General features: G+C 34.4%; 1 protein-coding gene across 2 annotated transcripts in view; it reads right to left on the bottom strand.

The window, feature by feature from the left end:
• The window catches only part of LOC144844447 (histone-lysine N-methyltransferase SETDB1-like), a 258,872-nt gene that overhangs the window by 166,385 nt on the left and 72,665 nt on the right, over nt 1-19,822 (bottom strand). The window contains exons 12-16 of one of the 2 annotated variants that reach the window (XM_078701370.1): nt 18,829-18,981; nt 14,235-14,410; nt 9,506-9,533; nt 7,823-8,115; nt 3,733-3,854 (exon numbers count right to left, since the gene is read on the bottom strand). In XM_078701370.1, coding sequence (XP_078557496.1) covers nt 3,733-3,854; nt 7,823-8,115; nt 9,506-9,533; nt 14,235-14,410; nt 18,829-18,981 — 772 coding nt within the window. The remainder of the gene's footprint in view (nt 1-3,732; nt 3,855-7,822; nt 8,116-9,505; nt 9,534-14,234; nt 14,411-18,828; nt 18,982-19,822) is intronic. The other variant, XM_078701379.1, reaches the window with a different exon arrangement.

Below are 19,822 nucleotides of genomic sequence, written 5' to 3'. Positions count from 1 at the left end.
ATGAAACACTAATATCATTTGATGTTGTTTCTTTGTACACAAAAACACCAGTAAAAGAAGCAATAAAGACCGTAGAACATTGCCTAAAACAGGACAAGCAACTCTACACAAGAACAAAATTAGAAGTGGTTGACATCATTGAGTTGCTATCACTGACTCTCAACGCCACTTATTTCAGTTTCCAAGGCAAAATATACAAACAAAAGGAAGGTTTAGCGATGGGTAGTCCCATCAGCCCCATCATAGCAAATTTGTTTATGGAATGGTTAGAGACGGAGGCGATTGCTACAGCACCAATGGAATTTAAACCCACCATATGGTATCGCTATGTCGATGACATTCTTGCCAGCATTCCCTTGCATGCAGCTACGGATCTTAATACTCACTTAAACAACATTGACACTACCCAAAATATCAAATTCACCACCGAATGCATGTCCAACAACACCATTCCTTTTTTGGACATTCTCATAACACTACAAAGCAACGGATCATTAACTACTTCAGTCTACAGAAAACCGACACACACAGATCAGTATTTAAATTTCAAGTCAAATCACCCTTTACAACACAAACTCAGTGTCATTAATACGCTTGTGGATAGATGTGAAAACATAGTTTCAACACCTGAAGGACAGAAACAGGAAATGGACCACATCAGACAGGCTTTGAAGAAATGCGACTACCCAGATTGGACATTCAAGAAGGTAGAAAAACAACGACTCCAAAAACAGCAACGACAGCTTGATCAAAATCGCAGCAAAGGGACAACATCTACTAAAGAAAAATCACGTTGCAACATCGGGATCCCATACACAAAAGGTCTGTCTGAACGCATAAAAAGAGTATTCAACCAACATCAAATTGACACCTTTTTCATCCCATCTAATAAGATCAGGCAAAACCTCGTTCATCCGAAAGACCGCATCGAAAAAGACCAAGTATGCGGTTGCATCTACAAACTACAATGTTTGAACTGTCCACAAGCTTACATAGGGGAAACAGGGAGGGCTTTAAAAACACGCATAAAAGAACATCGCACAGACACAGAAAACAACACGGAAGGGATTTTAACTAGGGCTCAAAGATCGTCTACATCTTCAATCATACATAAATCTGCAATAACAGATCATGCACTACAACACAATCACCTCATTGATTGGAACGCTGCTATCCTTGAGAAAGAATGCAACACTCAAAAAAGGCAAATAAAAGAGTCGATCAACATCAGAAAACATGGAAAAATCATGAACAGAGATGAAGGAGCCCACGAATTATCACACATTTATGATCAACTATTGAAGAAGGAGAAGGGGGCACGTCCTTTTGGACCTATTGGTGGCGCTATACCAACTCATCGTTGTCATGGAATTAATGCTAGACGATGAAACGCCAGTTGAGAATGAAACCTGATAGGTTTCGAAACGTACTGTAAGTTCGCTTATATATTTTTTGGTTGTTCAAAAAGAAATTTTATTTAATACTTATTCCACAACCAGATGAAATTTTTCCAACATTTGCAATCTGTGTTTTTAATGGTATTAATACATTTTTTTAATTTTTTAATGAATGTTTTTTTTATAACTTTAGTTGGAACCTTAACTTTTTTATTTTTCCGGATTAGGTAAATTAATCAATGGTCACTTAATCCAGTAGTTGAAATATTTTGGTTGGAAACAAATAATAAATCTATTATGGTTTTACTTGAGTTGGTCAATCTGGTGAAATCTTTGATTAGTTGGATTAGATTACTAAGTTTAGCGATTTTGTTTTGTTTTACTACTACTACTATATTAGCTAGCTTGGTCTAAACCTAGCTAGCTGTACAAATATTGCTAAAAACCTTATAATAAAAATACATTTGCATGTAGAAATATCTGATGAACATGTTTTATTATTTATTTTTTCAAATTATCAATAGTTTATAAGTTATTTGCAAAATAATACTACCCTGTTAAAAAGTTTGTTTATTCTCGCATTTATAAAAATAAGCTGGCAAGCAGGAAATGTCAATGGGTTAAAATGTTATTTGGTTTTCGACCTATGTTAAATATTATTATTTAAAGACCCCTTCCTTACAATTTGTAACATATATATTACTTTAAAAACATTAAACCAGGTCATTCGTTTTATGGTAAATTATGATAAAAAGTGAGAAACAATGCACTACCCAAGTAGCTCGCGAAGAATGAGCTCTCGGCTTTTAGCTAGCTAGGCATAGCCTAGTCTAGATCAAACACAATATGCCGGCCTAGTAGTATACAGTCGAATGGAAAAACAGTACGTGAATAAGATGCATATCATATCATCGTTGCAGAGTTAGGGGTGCCAACAAAACATTCAACAGCCCAATAAATGAGTACAAAACAATGGGCTAAAATCGTAACTATGTAAATACTGCATCAATTTTATCCATTCAAAAACTAAATTAATGGGCTTCTTGCTAAAAAAAAAAAGGTTTTTAACGATGCAATCCTGTTCCAATAATGTTTATGTAAAATTAATTATGTATAGCCAGATTTGTTTATCTAAGAGATTATCATAACATTATGCAATCAATTAGCTTAATTACTTCCTCCATGATCTCAGTTTCCCATGGTCTGAATAATTTGGGACAATTTGAAGTCTCTATGGCCAGTCGTTGAGATGTTGAGATACAGTAATTTAAATAATAATAATAAATGGGGCGTATATTAACAAGAGAAATAAAAAGCGGAAAACTAAGAGCAAAATGAGCAAAGGCCATAAACCATTCCAAATGAAGACAGAGGCCCAAGAAAAGGAAACTTGTTGACGGATGGATGGAATGAGTGAGTAGAGACTCTAAACTAGATCGCAGAGACCTCATGGGAATATGAATCAAAATTGAAATAAAAGCAGGTGGATTTGAAGATAAATAACAAATTGATTCTCTGTGTAACAAGGAGCCAATGAAGGTTTCTTAGCACAGGTGTGATATATTCGTAGGTACAGGCTGTGTAGGGCCTAACATTTTCAGTCAGTTGCAATTTATTTTAATGTTTTAATTACATCTGAAAAAACAATATAAATAATCGGGGATCATAAATGTTTCAAAGAATACACAATTAGAAGTTTATTTTATATTCATTTTTTCCATATTAAGTCTAGGCAGTAATATAATAATAATAATACTGGGCTAGGCCTGATCGACTGTAATCCAACAGTAGAGTAGCTTTGCATCAGGGTGTTAAGTGGTCAGATGTTTTGCCTTACTCTGGCATAATTTGTACTTCATACTAAGTACATTGAGAATACTTGCAAAAAAAATATGCAAGTACTTCTCGAGTAGGACTCAAACCCACGATCACTAGCCTGGCATTCATACCTGTAGACCACCGAGCTTGCGCTGACGGCTAGGGGTTAGATTCAAGCCCAAGTAAGCAGCGGGTACTGCACCAATAGGATTGTAACTAATGAGACTAAGAGATTCCACACTATGGTTTGGACAATAGGCTGATTGTCTAGAGGCAAACAAACAATGAGCTAAATTTAGGTCAAAAGGGCATTTCTAGTTCGGTTAGTTCAACCTTTTCATTAGAGTGAATATAAATATTTTGACACCAAAATAGTTTACTTACACTTATTGGTTACCAAAAAAATCCTGAACAAGGATTATAGATATTACCCACAATTTACTGTATATAGATTACTGTCCAACAATCAGGTGTGCCTTGTACTATGTAGTACAATAAAATTGTCAAAAATTCTTACCCAGTAGTGAGTTGCTCTTCAAGACGCCTGTATTTGTATCCTGCATTTAGGTCAACTTTTCCATCCCATGAAGCATGTGTAGCATCAATAGTTAACTGCTGACATGCACATTTTGATTTATTCTAAAGGAAAGTAGACATATTTAAAAAAAAAACATAGTTGATTTCCATTCCTTTATTTTGGTTTTTGTTGCAATAATAAATCTATTTTCAATCAATGTCATCAAATGGTTTTTTCAGTTTTTCTGTCTTTATAATAGACAGGATTACGTTGTCCATGAAGCCTAAGAGCTTGTCTATCAGCAATAAATGTCCACTCTTCCAGATCGTAATTACGTCATTGTTCTCTGAACCAGGGAGATCCCTGTCTGAACGTAGCCTACGAAGTATTGTTCGTAACCTATGAACGATGTATTGTTATGATAATTATATACGCGTCGACCGTAGGCTTGTCATTGCCTTTAGAAGCATGGACAATGCACACAAACAATGTATTATTTGCTAATTAACTCCTATCTAAAGTTAGAAGACGTCAATTAGAATCGGTTATTCAAATTTTGGTCACGTTACTTTTTTGTAACAAGAGTTACAGATATTCTTTGTTCTATTGAAGTTGAGAAAATTATTGTTTTTTGTTTTTTTCTTGTATAGTATAGTTCATACCCTTACAGTAAACATTTACCTCAATGTTATTGGACCAATTTTTATGCCTCACACATACGTGGCTATTTATCACGCATCCATATAAAATATTCAGAAAAACATTATTTTGAAAATACCCTAGGACTATACATGTTATTTAATTAATTTGCACATAATTAGCCTATTCCTATGTTTATTTGTATTTTATGGTTGAGGTAGTACAGGAAAGCCAAACTGAATTCGTTGGAAAATGAAACATAGAGGGAATATTTCGCAATTATTTATTTTTTATTAGTTATTATAACATAGCCGAATCACTGGATGTCCAGCGCACCGCGCGTACCAGGTTACTACCATGAGTATTGACCAATCACAAACAGTCTTTTGTCGCGTCTATAGAGGGTGAATAAGAGGCCATGTATGCATAGTTAGTTGATTTATTTCTTCAAGCAAGTTACGTGGCGCGGCGTGTAAAACGTAGTCTTGTGATGATGTGGACTAATCTTCGCAAGTTCAAGTCCCAGTAGATGACTTTTGTTTATCGCCAAACGCGATGTTCCTACCGCAAATTACAGATTTTTTTCCTCTTTTGTACTAGTTAATCCCATTTAATAGAGCGCATCGAGCCAATGTGTTCCCCATTTTCTCCTAGAATTTAATATAGTCAGGCAGCATTTGCATTAATTTACTTTATGCGATTTGGCCTAGTTTGATTTTTCACTTTCATGTAGTCAATAACATCATAAGAAACAAATTTCAACTTGGTGTCCAACTTTTATATGCTTTTTCACTGTGTGGGGGCGCTTTTTCAAAATGGTCGCCTATATCATATATTTTGACAACCGCTTACTCTAGAAACTCAATTATGATCTCAAATTGTTCGTAATATACATATTTATATTTATCTTAATGACAAGTTTCATCAAATAATTACCAGAAGTACCACTTCTGACCTTTTGACCTTTTAACCTTGACCTTGATCATATCTCGATTCATTTTGGTCTCAAAGTGTTCATAATGTGCATTTTTATATTTGTCTTAATAGAAAATTTTCTTCTAAACTAGAAAATATATATATATTTACATTGCAGTTGTTTGGCGTTTAAAGACTTTATTTTGTTACACATTTGAACAAATTTGAACATATAATTTGTTAAATTTGCAAATTTGTATGTGCAAGTGCTACTTGTAGGCAGGTTAAGGTTAAGTGAAATCCTTAACTTGGTCTATTTTCCCCCTTAACTTTTAAGAACCTCAGAGGTCCCTTAAAAGTTCCATTAACTATTCAGTACCTTGGTTCTGCTGACGATTTTGTATGTGCGAGTGTTATGCTTACTTGTAGATAGCCCCAGTCTAGGCTAAATAGAATTAACCAGAGTAACCAGCCTAGGATTCGTATTTTTGGTTTCTAGACCTATTTTTCTAAATTAGTCTAGGTCTATATATTCATTTGAATAAAAAATGTCAGTTATTATGTAAGCGATATTGAGAAATGGGTCAAGGGTCAAATGTCATACTTCCGGTCATTTTTCTGTAAAATGTTACATTAAAGCAAATATAAAATATGTACATTCTGTATAAGTCTGTAAAATATCAACTCTTTAGCATTAGTGATTTTCGAGATATGGGACTAGTAGTTTTTGAGATATGGTAACCATGTAATTTCACCCTAATTTGCATATTTTAGCTAATTTGCATATCATCAGGATGAGTGATAGAGGTGTGATGCTCAAATTTTGATCTCCTTATCATATGTCACCACTTAAAGAAAAATCTCTCCTTAGATTTCCTAGGCTAATAATGAAGAAATAAGAAGTAGTTCAGACAGAAAATATATAAATTGAACTAGAATTTAATTCGTCACTTTGACGAATTATAGGTGATCATTTTTATCATTTTACTGAAATTAATTTTTTTTAAACATGCACGTACGTTAACATACGATCAGAAAATGTTGATGTATACCATCCTATTATACGCTTATAGTGCTGAGTTGTGCCTATTATATGCCATATACAATATGTACAGTATATACTGTATATCTATATACAGTGTAGCATAGTTGAAATCACGGGACACATATCATGTTCTAATTTTTTGGTATGATGGAATTATCAAAATAAATTCGAAGATGGCAATTTCGAAAGATTATGAATTGAGCAAATAAATATGAGAATTGGAAGAGAATCTGGCACGTAGAAGCGCTGTGCGCACTCTTTGAAATTTGTATAACTTTGACGAAAAAGATGAAAAAACTACTTTTTAACTTCATCTGGCCATATGTTAACATCACAACATCCGATAGGCTTGATTTTTATATGAATTCATATCTACATTTCATCAGCTTTCATAAAAAATTATAATAATTAAGGTAACCTTCAATTCTGAAGAGATGTAAGATATTCAAATTTACGGCGAAGGTGAAATTACACGACCTACGTTATTCAAGTTTTTACGCGTGATGACGTCATCAAAATGAAAACACTGACAACTTATGAGAGAGATAAATAATTAAGCAAGCACACACTGACATTTGTGCGAAAATCGAGCTCAAATAGCGGAGATGCGGTCTATTGAATGTGATAACCTACACAAAACGGAAAAAAATCCAAATTTTTAAATTCAAGTGGCCATTTGATGACGTAATACCATTTTGTACGTCTAATGTGTATATAAATTTATATCTACAACTCAATGGCTTCCCGAATAAGTTAAAAAACTTAGGGGTCATCGTGCATTCTGAAGAGTTATTTTCATTTTAAAAAAGACATATTTTTCACCATTTTCAGAACTTTTGTGAAATTAATGTGCGCATTTCGTCTTTTTTAACGTGCTCGTATACCGTTATTTTAAGTCGGAATGGACTCAAGATCGGTGAATGTACTAAGAATTGTGAGTAGAATGTGATTTATACATCAAATTTCATTTTTTACGCCTTCTAAGAATCGCGTACGCAAAAACGTGTTTTTGCGCAGTAATTTTTTTAAACACGCAAATGGCCTAATTCATGCTCTAAATTGATCAAAACTTAATTTTAAGCTTTTTAAAATCTTTGCGCGCGATTTCACGTGCATGACCTTGAGACGCGCAAGTTTTTATTTGCTAATATTTTTTACCTTAACCTGAAATTTACGTGTAGTGGATTTCATAAATATGTGATAATGAATTATGGACATATGATTGATAATTTGATTTCACAAAATGGCGTATACGTGACGTCACGGATGAGTGATCACGCTGAAAAGCTTATTATGGCTAAGTTAAAGTATTTGAAAGACATTGTGAAATTTTTGTGATCATTGTTATTCAACTTTTTGAGATAATTGTTAAACAAAAAGTGTACAGAAAGAAGAAGAAGAAGAAGAATAATAATAATAACAATAATAAAGATTTTGTACAATAACAATAGGTGATCATTTTATTCTAAATGATCACCTAATTACTAATACCTTACAGTTGTCTGTACAGTCACAACATATTAAAAAGTTAGTGTCTGTATTTATGACTGCTTTCTTGCATTTTCTATATGTAATGTAATGGTAACTTTCATCAGGTCGTCCATAGTCTATTTCGTTCACAAGCATTACCGGAACCATTTCTGCACCATGGGATAAATCCTTGATTATAACTTTCGCTTCTTTTCCCCATAGAGTTGAGCGTCCTGCACTTCTTGGAATTGTATAGATGAATGGATCAAAAGTGAAATTATCAATAGCAAGATATTTCATGTCAGTCTGCGTTACTGAAGAATTAAAAGGATATTTTGAATTTATTAGGTACCCCAATTGCTTATAAGGTTTACCACAAGTAAAATTTAAAAAATACAAATATATATAAATAAAATATAAATCCAAAGGCAAATAACTGAAAAAATGACAATTCTGTGGGTATCAGTGGCTGGATCTCAATGGAGATACAAACAAAAAAGCAAAAAGCTAAATCAAAACAATAAAGTAAAACAGAAAAGTTAGCAGAGCTTTCGGGCAACACTAGCCTTTCATCAGTGCAAGTGAATAAAATATATAAACACTACTGGCACAGAACATTAATTCTAAACCATCCGGTGATATACAGACAATTACTTAATTTGAAACGATAAAGAAGAGGAAATCTGTAAGAATGAGAAAAAGTAACCCCAACTGGATATATATAAAAATAATATAAAGTCAACTCCGCCTACGTCGAATCTACTATGAATTATATGGATTGTTTTTAAAAAAATGCTAAGCCAACTCACTAGCCTCGCTACGGCTAGCCTGTCTGACAACAATACATCACAATCGTGGCATGTATGCCGAGGCGCTACTGCTGTTTCGAATCGCACTGTTATAAATTCGATTTCTTGCCCAATTTTTTTCTCGCACTCACAACATACCATGTTGGGTAATTATGTAACATGTTTACACCCTTAAAGTACCTTTTTCATTTAAAAAAAAAAGCCTTTTAAAACAGCACCTTTTCCTTGAATATTTAAATCGAACTAGGGCCATTTTAGAATCAGAAAATTTCCAGAAGTCAATGTATGTTGCATTTTTTGCTTTTATTTTGAAATTATAGAGGGTGATTTTAGACATAATGATACAGCAAGAACCATGGCTCTGCTGTGCATATAAAAACGGCGGCGACATGACTTTTTTTTTTTAAATAATGCTGTTCACAGTTGTTACAAAGGGTTAAATTTTTTAAATCATAAAATAGGCACATTTTAAAACATATATGTAACATTTATTTTTGTTTGATTTGGTTTTTTTTTGTGTAATTTTTTTAAAATTAAAATTATCTAAAATAGTCATCATAGCTGTGGCAAAAACTGCTATTAATATCTCATCTCATCATCAATCGGTATCCATTATTTATATTGCCTTCTAGCACAAATGAGTACCAAAAACCAAAGTCTATTCTATACAATTTGCTTAAGAGAACCAAAATGATCCCACATAATCACTTCTATTGTTTATCGAATTGCGTATGTTTCGTGTGGCTTTTAGTGTGTTTATTTATTTAATGTGACTTATACAATACTTACGCAAAGTCGACTTAAGAGGAGTTGACTGTGTATGAATAAAAATAATACAATTGGTAATGCTACTTTTCTAAATACTCTATAATAAACAAATATAAGTGAAACTTACAGTATAAATCAACTTCCTCAAGATTTCTCTTTAAAAAAAATTAAATTAAATTATAAAATAATATAAACAGAGAAAGTGAAGTGTAATACAGGTTTGTGCTTATCAGTGTGTACTACTATTACTAATGCTTGTGAGTGGGGATGGCCAATTAATTTAGAAAAGCAAACAAAAACAGTACCTATCCGGAGTTACTCATTTGCAGAGTAGAGAAATTAAATAGATGGAATAAATGTTTTAAACCATGAAATAACTACTAAGGTTTTTATTAGTTATCTGCAAATGGCAGATGAATAATTGTATCTCTTCTTTAGTATTCTTCTTTCCTTCAGTCATTTTCTTGTCTCATACATCTCTAAAACTTGTCGACAATTTCATCCACTTTTAAATTCAAATCTCCCCCGAAAACTCACCTTTTTCAATATTTATTCTTTTCATGTTACGCTATGAGACTCCGGTAAAGAGCGCTTTATAAATGTTTAATATTATTATTTATTATTAAATGACAATTAAAAATAAACCATAAACTTAAAACAGCAAGTTATTCAATTATGTATGTTTACATATTGAGAATACCTACCAACTGTACTTATCTTTTGACTAGCCAGCAAGTTTGGAATAGACAACATACATTTGAACAGTGAGGTGTGTGTAATTTACACAAGGATATCCTAACTTTTGAACTACTGTACTGGATGGATTTTTTGAAGAAAAATCTATAATAATTCTTAACTTAAAGACACTAGACCTACGTTTTTTTTACCTAATTTAAGGTCACACACTACATTTTATGTAAAAATAAATACCACATGGACCTATTGCGATAATTGTTTTCGTCGATTCGACCAATCTTGTGAAAGGGTAAACAAATAAAAGAACCGTAACTTTTGAACTAAAATGCCAGGGTTGGCATTTATCAATATTTGCTTATATTTTTGCTTAAGCTGAAATATTTAAGAAGTGCTTAAGCAAATAATTTAATCTTATTTATCGAACCGTCTTAGCAATGTCTTAGCAGAAAAATTGTCTTAGGTAAATTTTACTTTGCACATGCGCAAAATTAAACTCTAGAGGGCAGCAGATTATGTCTTAAGATGAAAAATCCTTGCTTACGCGTGCGCATTAGCTTTTTTCTCTTAGCGATGGCGGCACCATAACACTTTATCCCCGTATTTTCACTCCCAACAAGAGAGGGCGCATTCTGGCTACTATTGCTTTTATTACTTGAAATAGAGAAGGAGCACAACAGTCGGAAATACATACGAAAATCATTCGCTCTAAACTTAAATCAAATCAACATTTATTTATTTTTATCAATGACAGCGACCCTTGGCAGTCAATACAGTTTTCTAAAAGTTAGTCAAATGGGTCGTACCTATCCCGAAAATATTAGTTTTGCTTGTCCAATTTCTAGGCCATCTTTACGAAGATCGATATCATTATTTTAGCGTCCGTAGTACAGCGGAAAACGCACTAGCGTAGCCTTTCCGAATGGTCAATGTTCCGGCCTTTTTTTCAAAAAAGAATGTTTCTGTTGCAGAAATGAGATAAGACAAAATTGTTCATCTTAAGGCAGGGTGTTGTTCGTCTTAGATTTAAGACAAAATTAAGCAAATTTTTTTGCTTAGATATATTGATAAATCTGACTTAAGCAAAATCAAGGATTTAAGGCAAAGTTAAGACGATTTTTTTGCTAAGCAAGTTGATAAATTCGGCCCCTGGTCTTGCCCAATTTGTATTCTCCCAAAAAAGGAAAGACAATAAATTCAGCAACGCGACAACATCAGGCTAGGCCTATAGCTAGTGTACAATGTTCGTACGTTACCGTAACATAACATTTCACTAGATTTGAACTCGTCACGGTGACAAGTTAGGCTATCGCGCAACGCATTGTAACAGGCACATGCTATTTATTAGGCTTAGTCTATAGTGGGCTGCACAACAACAATTGTACAAACAGCTTAGCATCGATCAAAACCGTTCAACAAGCGTCAACAGTTGACAGTATTGGCATTGTAAACGGTTTAGTTGACAGTTAGTTGTTATTTTATATCACTCACTTTTATTTAATTGTTTGAATATGATGACCTTTTCAAATTAAAAATAAAGTTTATATGTCTAAAGGAGAATGTTTTGAGTAATAACATTATTGAAAATTGGAAGAAAACTGATAACGTTTATGCGATATGCGCTCTATTGAATGTGACGAACTGTGATTGAAAATAGGCATATTTTTATACAAATTTGCATATAATTATAATTTCAAGGGCACGATTTTTAAAGTTTGATGTGCACGTTTGTCATTATTTAACATTCATAATTCATCAAAAATGAAAGGAACTTATCCCAGAAATTGATTTTGAACATTGTTAACTTTCAAAGCGAGAAAATACCAAGGTTCAAAATTTTGCTGATGATACAGGAAGATTGACATGAAGCATCCATGTGTCCGTTTCATTTGAAAAAGGCTGGAAACTTTCTATGGATTAAAAATGGCATGTTCCACAAGAAGTTACGCGCACATGCGCATTTAATATTTCAAAATCCGCAAAATTAATTTCTAATCAACTATTTACTCATTTGATGACATTTTGAACATGTCAAAAATTCCCACGCGTGCGAAATAAATTACGCGTAAGATGCGCACGGAGTCTTGAATTATATTTTTCAAGCCTTTCCTAGTCATTTTGAAAAAAATTTAGACCTTTTCCACTTTAAATAACGTCATACAAAAACGTTGAACTATAGACAATTCGTGCACCTTTTTGATGAAAAAGCTAACAAAATCGTCAAAAGCATGTCTTTATGTCAGTCATAGTTTCTAAAGTAAACCGTGAAATTTATTTTCAGTGAATATCTGTGAAAAAAATAGCCTGTTTCACAGAAAGTTTAAAATATAATAATGCGAAAAATCAATTTCCTATCAACTTTCTACATGTTTCATGTCATTTTAAGCATGTAAAAATGTCTATGCATACCCAATTTTTTACGCGAACGTACGTTAAAAACATCTTTTTTTCGCGTGATTTATGTTTCTCCAGCCTTTTCTAGCAATTTAAATCACGTCATATGAGCACGTCGAATTGGACAATTCTTTAAATTTTTAAATTTTGATGACGTCATCATGTTCAAAAGCGTGAATAACTTGTCACTTATTTTGATCATTACAGTAAATTTCAATGTTATAGCTTCTTAGAATGAAAAGTGATACTCTTAATCATGAGTAGCACTTTTCATTCATTTTCTGGAAGCTGTTGAATTGTAGATACGAATTCATGTACACATTTTGCGCATCGGATGTTGTGACGTCATCATATGGCCAGTTGAATTATAAAAGTTGTATTTTCATATTTTGCATCATAGTTCATGACATTTAAAAGAGCGCGCATCTATATTCTACGTATCCAAATTTCATCAACATGTTGATATATTGTTGCTCAGATAATTCCCTTCCAAAATTGCTATCTACATGTTTCATTTTGATGATGTCATCATGTTATCAAGCATGAATGTGCGATACTCGGGGTACAGCAAAAGAAGCTGTAATGACGTCATAAGATTGGATGTAACGTCACATACATATCAATAACGTCGCTACCAAATACGGCTATACGGTACCATCTTCGAGACGTGATATGGCTGCATCCGGTTTGAAATTTTAAAATCCGGCTCTATAGCTTTGAGGACATGTCCCTGTAGTATTCATGCCAAATCCCAGCTCAATACTACAACGAATAAGGGAGGAGTAGTACTTTATAAATCGCACTTTTTACTCAATAGTGTCCAGATGGAGAAGGAGGAGAAAATGAGTGAGTACTAGACTCGGGTACCCCCAAGTAAAAATTAGAATAAAAGGCTGGTCCTGTTATTTTTACCTATTCTGCACTGTATGTAGTATGTATACAGTTAATAGTGTACTGTACATACTCAGACACAAAATATATGGAACACTAACATTTTATTTTCTTCAGGTCACAAAGGTATAATCGTTTTTCTGTGCGCAATATTCTAACGTATGACATGCATGTGGCGTTTGCGCTGCGGATATTTGAGGGATGTGTTCGTTTTCGAGATGGGCTTCTTAACAGGGTTTTACGGTATGCATAGTATACTGTATTATTATATATTTATTTATTTCATTCCTATCCAACAGCGAATCATCGCCACTAACACTGAGTCTGTATCTCTGTATTACAGTCAATATTATGTAATTTTCAAATGAAATCACATACACAAGGTCATTATAGTGATCTGTTAATATTGTTCGTGGTTCATAATAAACAAAAGAAAGGGTAGTCGATTATATAGAATCGAAAAATCTTAAACTACTTAACTTAAATTGCGTTTTCAACTGGTATACATGGTATTTGATCAATGAAAATGCTTTCAATGTGTTCATTGGGTATGAAAACATGTAGGGTTTTTCACAAAAATGTTAATAAATGGATTATTAGTTTAGGAGATATCGTGAAAATATGGGTTTTATAGCTAATTTGCATATTTATGCTCATTTGAATATGAAGGCGGAGGGTTGATTAGTTGTACGTGATCAGGACAACATATACATTTATTTAAAACTGAAAAATCTTTGCCTACAATTTTTTCCAGCTCATATGCTAGATTCAGTAGCTTATATTTTCAATACAAGTTAGGAAGCAAAGGATAGCATATTCTTATGGCCGTTCATTTGATACTAAATAGTTCTTCCAAACACTGAAAAAGAAATACATACCAAACGTTTTCCACAAGGAGTTCGATAAAAGACAGTTTTCCTACCACTTCCTCGTTTACCAGAAAGCTCTCTCTGCCAACCAACAATCTGTGGCCATCTAAGAGGATTCTCGTCTTTTAGATCTTGAACTTTGTTTTTAACTGGAACCACACATAAACAACTGCAGGAATGTTTTTCTATAAGAAAAAACATTCTAGTAAAGGATAAAGCAAACTAAAGAATATATGTGGAGTACAGTATTGAGTGATTAAGCAACTCCTTAGGTATTTCAATTGTTTTCTATGCAATATAACAAGAAGTAAATAATAGTTCAATAGAACATTAGCGTAGTAGTAGTAGTTTTAAACAAAAAATCAGTATTTTATGCATAGAGACTATAATTGTAACGCAAATTTGAAATTTCTTTTTGATATTCACTCCCGGTGTACTAGCTCACCCACCATCGTGGACAGACATAATATTGCCGTAGTTGAGGAGCTTAATTCTTCAATGTTATTTCCTCTTTTTAAGGTTGTCAAAACTTCTTCTTCTTCTTCGTATTTGGAGCCAACTTCATATGTGAAGACTATGCTCCTCCAACTCTGTTTTGCTAGCTCTACTGTATTTGGTTGTGTATTATTATTCTATTTAGTTATTCTTTTACAGAGAGAAACTGACTCCCTTATTTATTTATAATTATTATTATTATTATTATCATTATTATTATTATTATTTTTTATTTATTTATTTATTTTTTTTTTTCCCCTTACTTCTCCTTTCACTTTTCTTTCTCTCTTTTCTTCTTCTTTTCTTCCCTTTCGCTTATCTCTTTTTTTAAATTTTACTTATATAAAAATATATACATGTTATTATGAATATATATATAATTATTTGATCTATTCTATCTATTATATAATTGTATTGTATTCAGACACCTTGTAAAGAGTAAAATAGAGTAAACTGTACCCAACATCAAACACTATGGAAGTCTACCGTCCGTGCCAACCGCTATCACTTTCCTGGGCCGCTACCTAGGAGGCAGAATAAAGTAGCTGGATAACCATTTACCCCGCCTCAGCCATCCAGGTGCCCAGCGAGCTGTCACCAAGACAGAGAGCCCCCAGAGAGTAAGTTGTGACAAGGGGTACCCTATTTAATTAAGTTTGGACCAACATGGGTTTTGAATTCCAGAATAGAAGTACAATTTACAACCTTATCTGGTAGATGATTCCAGTCGATGGCAGTGCGTGGAAAGAATAAATACCTAAAGTAATCAACTGTTGAGTGAGGAATATGGTATGATTGACTGTTCTCTCTCCGACTGGGTCTACAGGTGTTTTTCATGACCAGTTTCATATCAGCTGCTACATTGCAGTAGTGTATTTTATGGAACATTAACAGTCGAGCTATCCTCCTCCTCTCTTCCAAGGTTTCCCAACCAAGGACCTTCATCATTTCGGTTACACTTGACGTGCGCTTATAGTTGTTGCAGGCAAATCTAGCCGCTCTTCTTTGTACCATTTCAAGTTTACCAATTAAATTGGAATTATATGGGTCCCAGACGATGTTAGAATACTCTAATAGAGGGCGTACACAACTTTTATTTGCAAGGCCTTTTATCCGTTTGTTCCCGACACACACGTTTCTTCGCAAAAAGTTGAGTGCATTATCTGCCTTGGAAGTTATGGCATCCACATGGGAGTTCCACTTCATATCTTGGGAGATGTTGACGCCAAGATATTTAGCAACATCAACACTCTTTATTTCGCTTCCACATAGGGTGTATTTCTGCTTTACTTTCTTCTTCTTCTTTCTTGTTATTGTGAGAAGCTCACTCTTTTCTGGGTGGAACTGCATTTGCCATGTCCTACCCCATTCTTCAAGTTTGTGGAGATCAGACTGCAGGAGACCGCTATCAGTATTACTTGTAATGGTGGTATATATCATGGTGTCATCAGCAAATAATTGGATAGTAGAGTTGAGACCACAGCTTATGTCATTGATATAAAAAAGGAACAAGCAGGGACCAATAACTGACCCCTGGGGGACACCAGATAATACGGGCACACTGCTTGATATGATACCATTAATGACGACTTGTTGTTGTCGGTCATAGAGGAAACTCTTTAACCACTTATGCACTTTTCCCTTGATCCCATACCATTCCAATTTTGACAGCAGTCGCTGGTGTCCAACCTTGTCAAACGCTTTGGCAAAGTCAAGTATACAAACATCAGTTTGCAGACCGTCCATCATATTTGCTGTGATATCATGTACAAATTCTATCAACTGTGTCTCACAGCTCCGCTCAGGCTAATAGGTCGGTAATTTCTTTTGTCACTATGCTGGCCTTTCTTGAAGATGGGGACAATATTTGCATTCTTCCAGTCACTAGGCACAATCCCAGTATTTAAAGATTTCTTGAACAAGCCACAGAATATCGGGGATATATCTGTTGCAAGTTCTCGGAGCACTCTTGGGCTTATGTTGTCAGGTCCCGAGGCTTTTGCTGGATGCAGCTCTTTCAGCAATTTGCAAACTCCTTCTTCTGTGATGTTAACTTCTGGCATGAGCGTGTGTTCGGTAGGGGGAAATGTGTGAGTCAAAGGACTTTCATGTATAAATGTTGACTGAAACTGCATTTAGCAGCTCGGCTTTCGCTTTATCAACGGTTACTAGTCTGCCATCATCTTTAATGTCACTGACGCCAGTGAAGTCATTTTTCCTATGTTTTATATATTTCCAGAACTTTTTCATGGGCTGGTAGGTGTTTTCATCTTCTTTAGGGGTTATCATATTCTCTATGTATTCCCAATATTGCTTTCTCATTTCTCTTTGACATTGGCTCTTCAAAAGACGGAATTTCTCTTCATCCTGTGTACGGCCACGTTTTGTACAAGCTTTATAGGCTTTATCCCGTCTACGCATCATTCTTTTTAGACTCCGAGATATCCATGGGGAAGATTCTTTTTTCTTTACGATTTTGCTTGGGATGTATTTTTTTATACCTTCATTGAGATGAGTTTTAAACCTATTCCAGTCATCATCAACAGAGCTTGTTAATGGGAACGGTGGAAAGGTCCTCATATGCATTGCCAATCCTATCCAGTCAGCCTTGTTGTATAGAATAATGGATCTTGGAACTTGATTCTTTCTAGGAAGTTTAAGGTTTAGCTCAGTGTACACAATGCTGTGATCGCTGATACCTGGTAACACCTGGGTCCTACGTACGAAAGTTGGGCGGTTAGTTGCTATTAGATCAAGGATGTTTTTTCCTCTCTTACAACTTGTGTGAGGCCATTATCACAAAGTATACCATAGAATCTGCTATGCAGTGAAGGAAAGGGGCAGGAATTATAGCATGTGTTGTGATTCCAGTCCCATCCGGGGAAGTTAAAGTCACCTCCGATGAGTACTACTTTGTTGTTGTTGTTTGTTAACTTGCTGAGGGACATTTCTAATGCATCTAGTGTACTGGTGTCACCAACATTTGGTCTGTAGCAAGCGCATAGATATAGTGCCTTACACTGGATCAACTTCACTTTAACCCAAATAACTTCAGTATTGTCCTGTTCTAAGTCATACTCTCTGGAACTAGGTACCGAGCTGTTGACTGCAACTATGAGTCCTCCGCCCTGGGCTTGGAGACTCCGATCCCGTCTATGAATGGTGTACGATTTACTAAAATTTACACAAACTTATTGTGGATGTCTTGTTAACTTTTTGTGGATCTGTTTAATATGTATATTTGACTTTTTTTATGTATTTTTGTGATGTTAACAGTTGCTAATTTGTGTAGGCCCACTCGTTTTTTTCTAATATTACCCGACGTATCTGACCAACTGCTCGGTGTCTTACTGCATTCCAGTAATTCACATACGCCTGGACATGAGTTACTCAAGGTCTAATATACGGTACAAGCCTAAATGGATATTCTTTTAGATTATAAATGACCTTGGTATTGCCCATTCCAAACTAATAGTCGTGGCGGTAGAAAAAAGAAATGTCATTTCAAAAGAATAGAATAGAACAAATAGAATCGATTTTAATTACAGTCAGCTTAAACCTACTGTACCATCCGCAAGATGAACACAATAATCTAGTTTGTGCCTGTAATAATAATATCCTGGATTTCTATAGCGCCTAATGAAACATCTAAGTGCTGAACATCATTACCCCAGTCACGGAAACATAGTCCCTTAATGCAGCTAGTAATCAGTGCAAAGTTGTGTCTTGATCTAACCGGGTTCCCATTTATACACACGGGTGGAGAGAGGCAAACTTAAGTAAAGTATCTTGCCTAATTACAAGCAATGCTGCGAGAGTTGGATTCGAACCTCGATCTCACGATCAGTAGTTGAACACACTGCACCACACGCCTTTCCTATGACTGTAAATGAACTCCCCCCACCATTATCATGCATATAACCTTATTGAAATCTGAGATGGCAAGGGGGGAACTTTTTCTAAATTTGGTTGATTTGACATGGAATGATGCAAAAATCAAGTCACGCATCTTTTATTCCGTCTCCATCATGTTTTCTTCTGTGAAATTGATAGCTTTAAAGAAGGTGAAGAAAGTTACAAAATGAATCAAATTAAATCACAATCTTACCATATGACGCAAAAGGAAGCTTGCTCGTCTTCTTAGAAAAACCAATAATCTCAAATTCACTACTACTGTCACATGCTGATGATATCTGGTTTACAATTCCAGCATTAAGTTGTATACTACTATACTTGTCTCTATCATCAACAATATTGTTATCTATCAAAGGCAAAAAATAGACATCAAACGATTTTACAACGCGCTTGCCTATACTAAAGCACTGCTGCCAATCAAACAAAAACGCTCATTGAACTCTGTGTCTCTAACCGCGGCCCTCTGCAGAACACTGCGAATCAACTGTTAAATTGACCAAAACGTAGCCATGTAGAAATCGTATGCGCAGTCTGAATGTTCTATTGACATGTCTGCGTCGATGATTAATTGACAACAACAATATATTGCTGAACAATTCTGTTTTAGTTCCATCACAATCGGACTACGAAAAGTTCACTTTCTTACGTAATTTTAAGTAGTTGGTAATTAATTAGATATTATTATTAATTATTATTATTAGTAATTAATAAAATATGCAATTTTTATATTTGAATTATCATTATTGGCCTGCCACCTTCTTTCATTAATGTACAACAAACAAGTTTTTAATATATGGCTAAGCAGTGGTTTCTTCATAAATCTCCTTAATTATCGATGTGATTATATTTAAATTGTAGTGCCTGGTGATTGGCTAGTGGCTATGTCATCCACATCACATCCAATCACCGGGCCTAATTGAATGAAAACTGCGATCCCTGATCCGGGATTGGCTGGCTATACATCACCACTGACTCTACTACTACTCTCTACTAGCGCTCGTTCGTTTTCGCAAGGCAAGCTTAACCATGAACAAACGAAGCATAAAAGTACCTTGTCTATTACTGTATTATTATTCCCACAAGAAGTAGACAACGATGAGAATATAGATCGCTACTACACTTAAGACTGACCTACCAATAGGCCTACCTAGGTCTATATCAATGTCGGCAAATCATAGAGTTTACTA

Source organism: Antedon bifida, chromosome 1, assembly GCF_963402885.1.
Source record: "Antedon bifida chromosome 1, ecAntBifi1.1, whole genome shotgun sequence".
Taxonomy (NCBI): Eukaryota; Metazoa; Echinodermata; class Crinoidea; order Comatulida; family Antedonidae; genus Antedon; species Antedon bifida.
The sequence above is the reverse complement of the archived record's forward strand: the minus strand, read 5'-3'. Positions and strand labels throughout refer to the sequence as shown.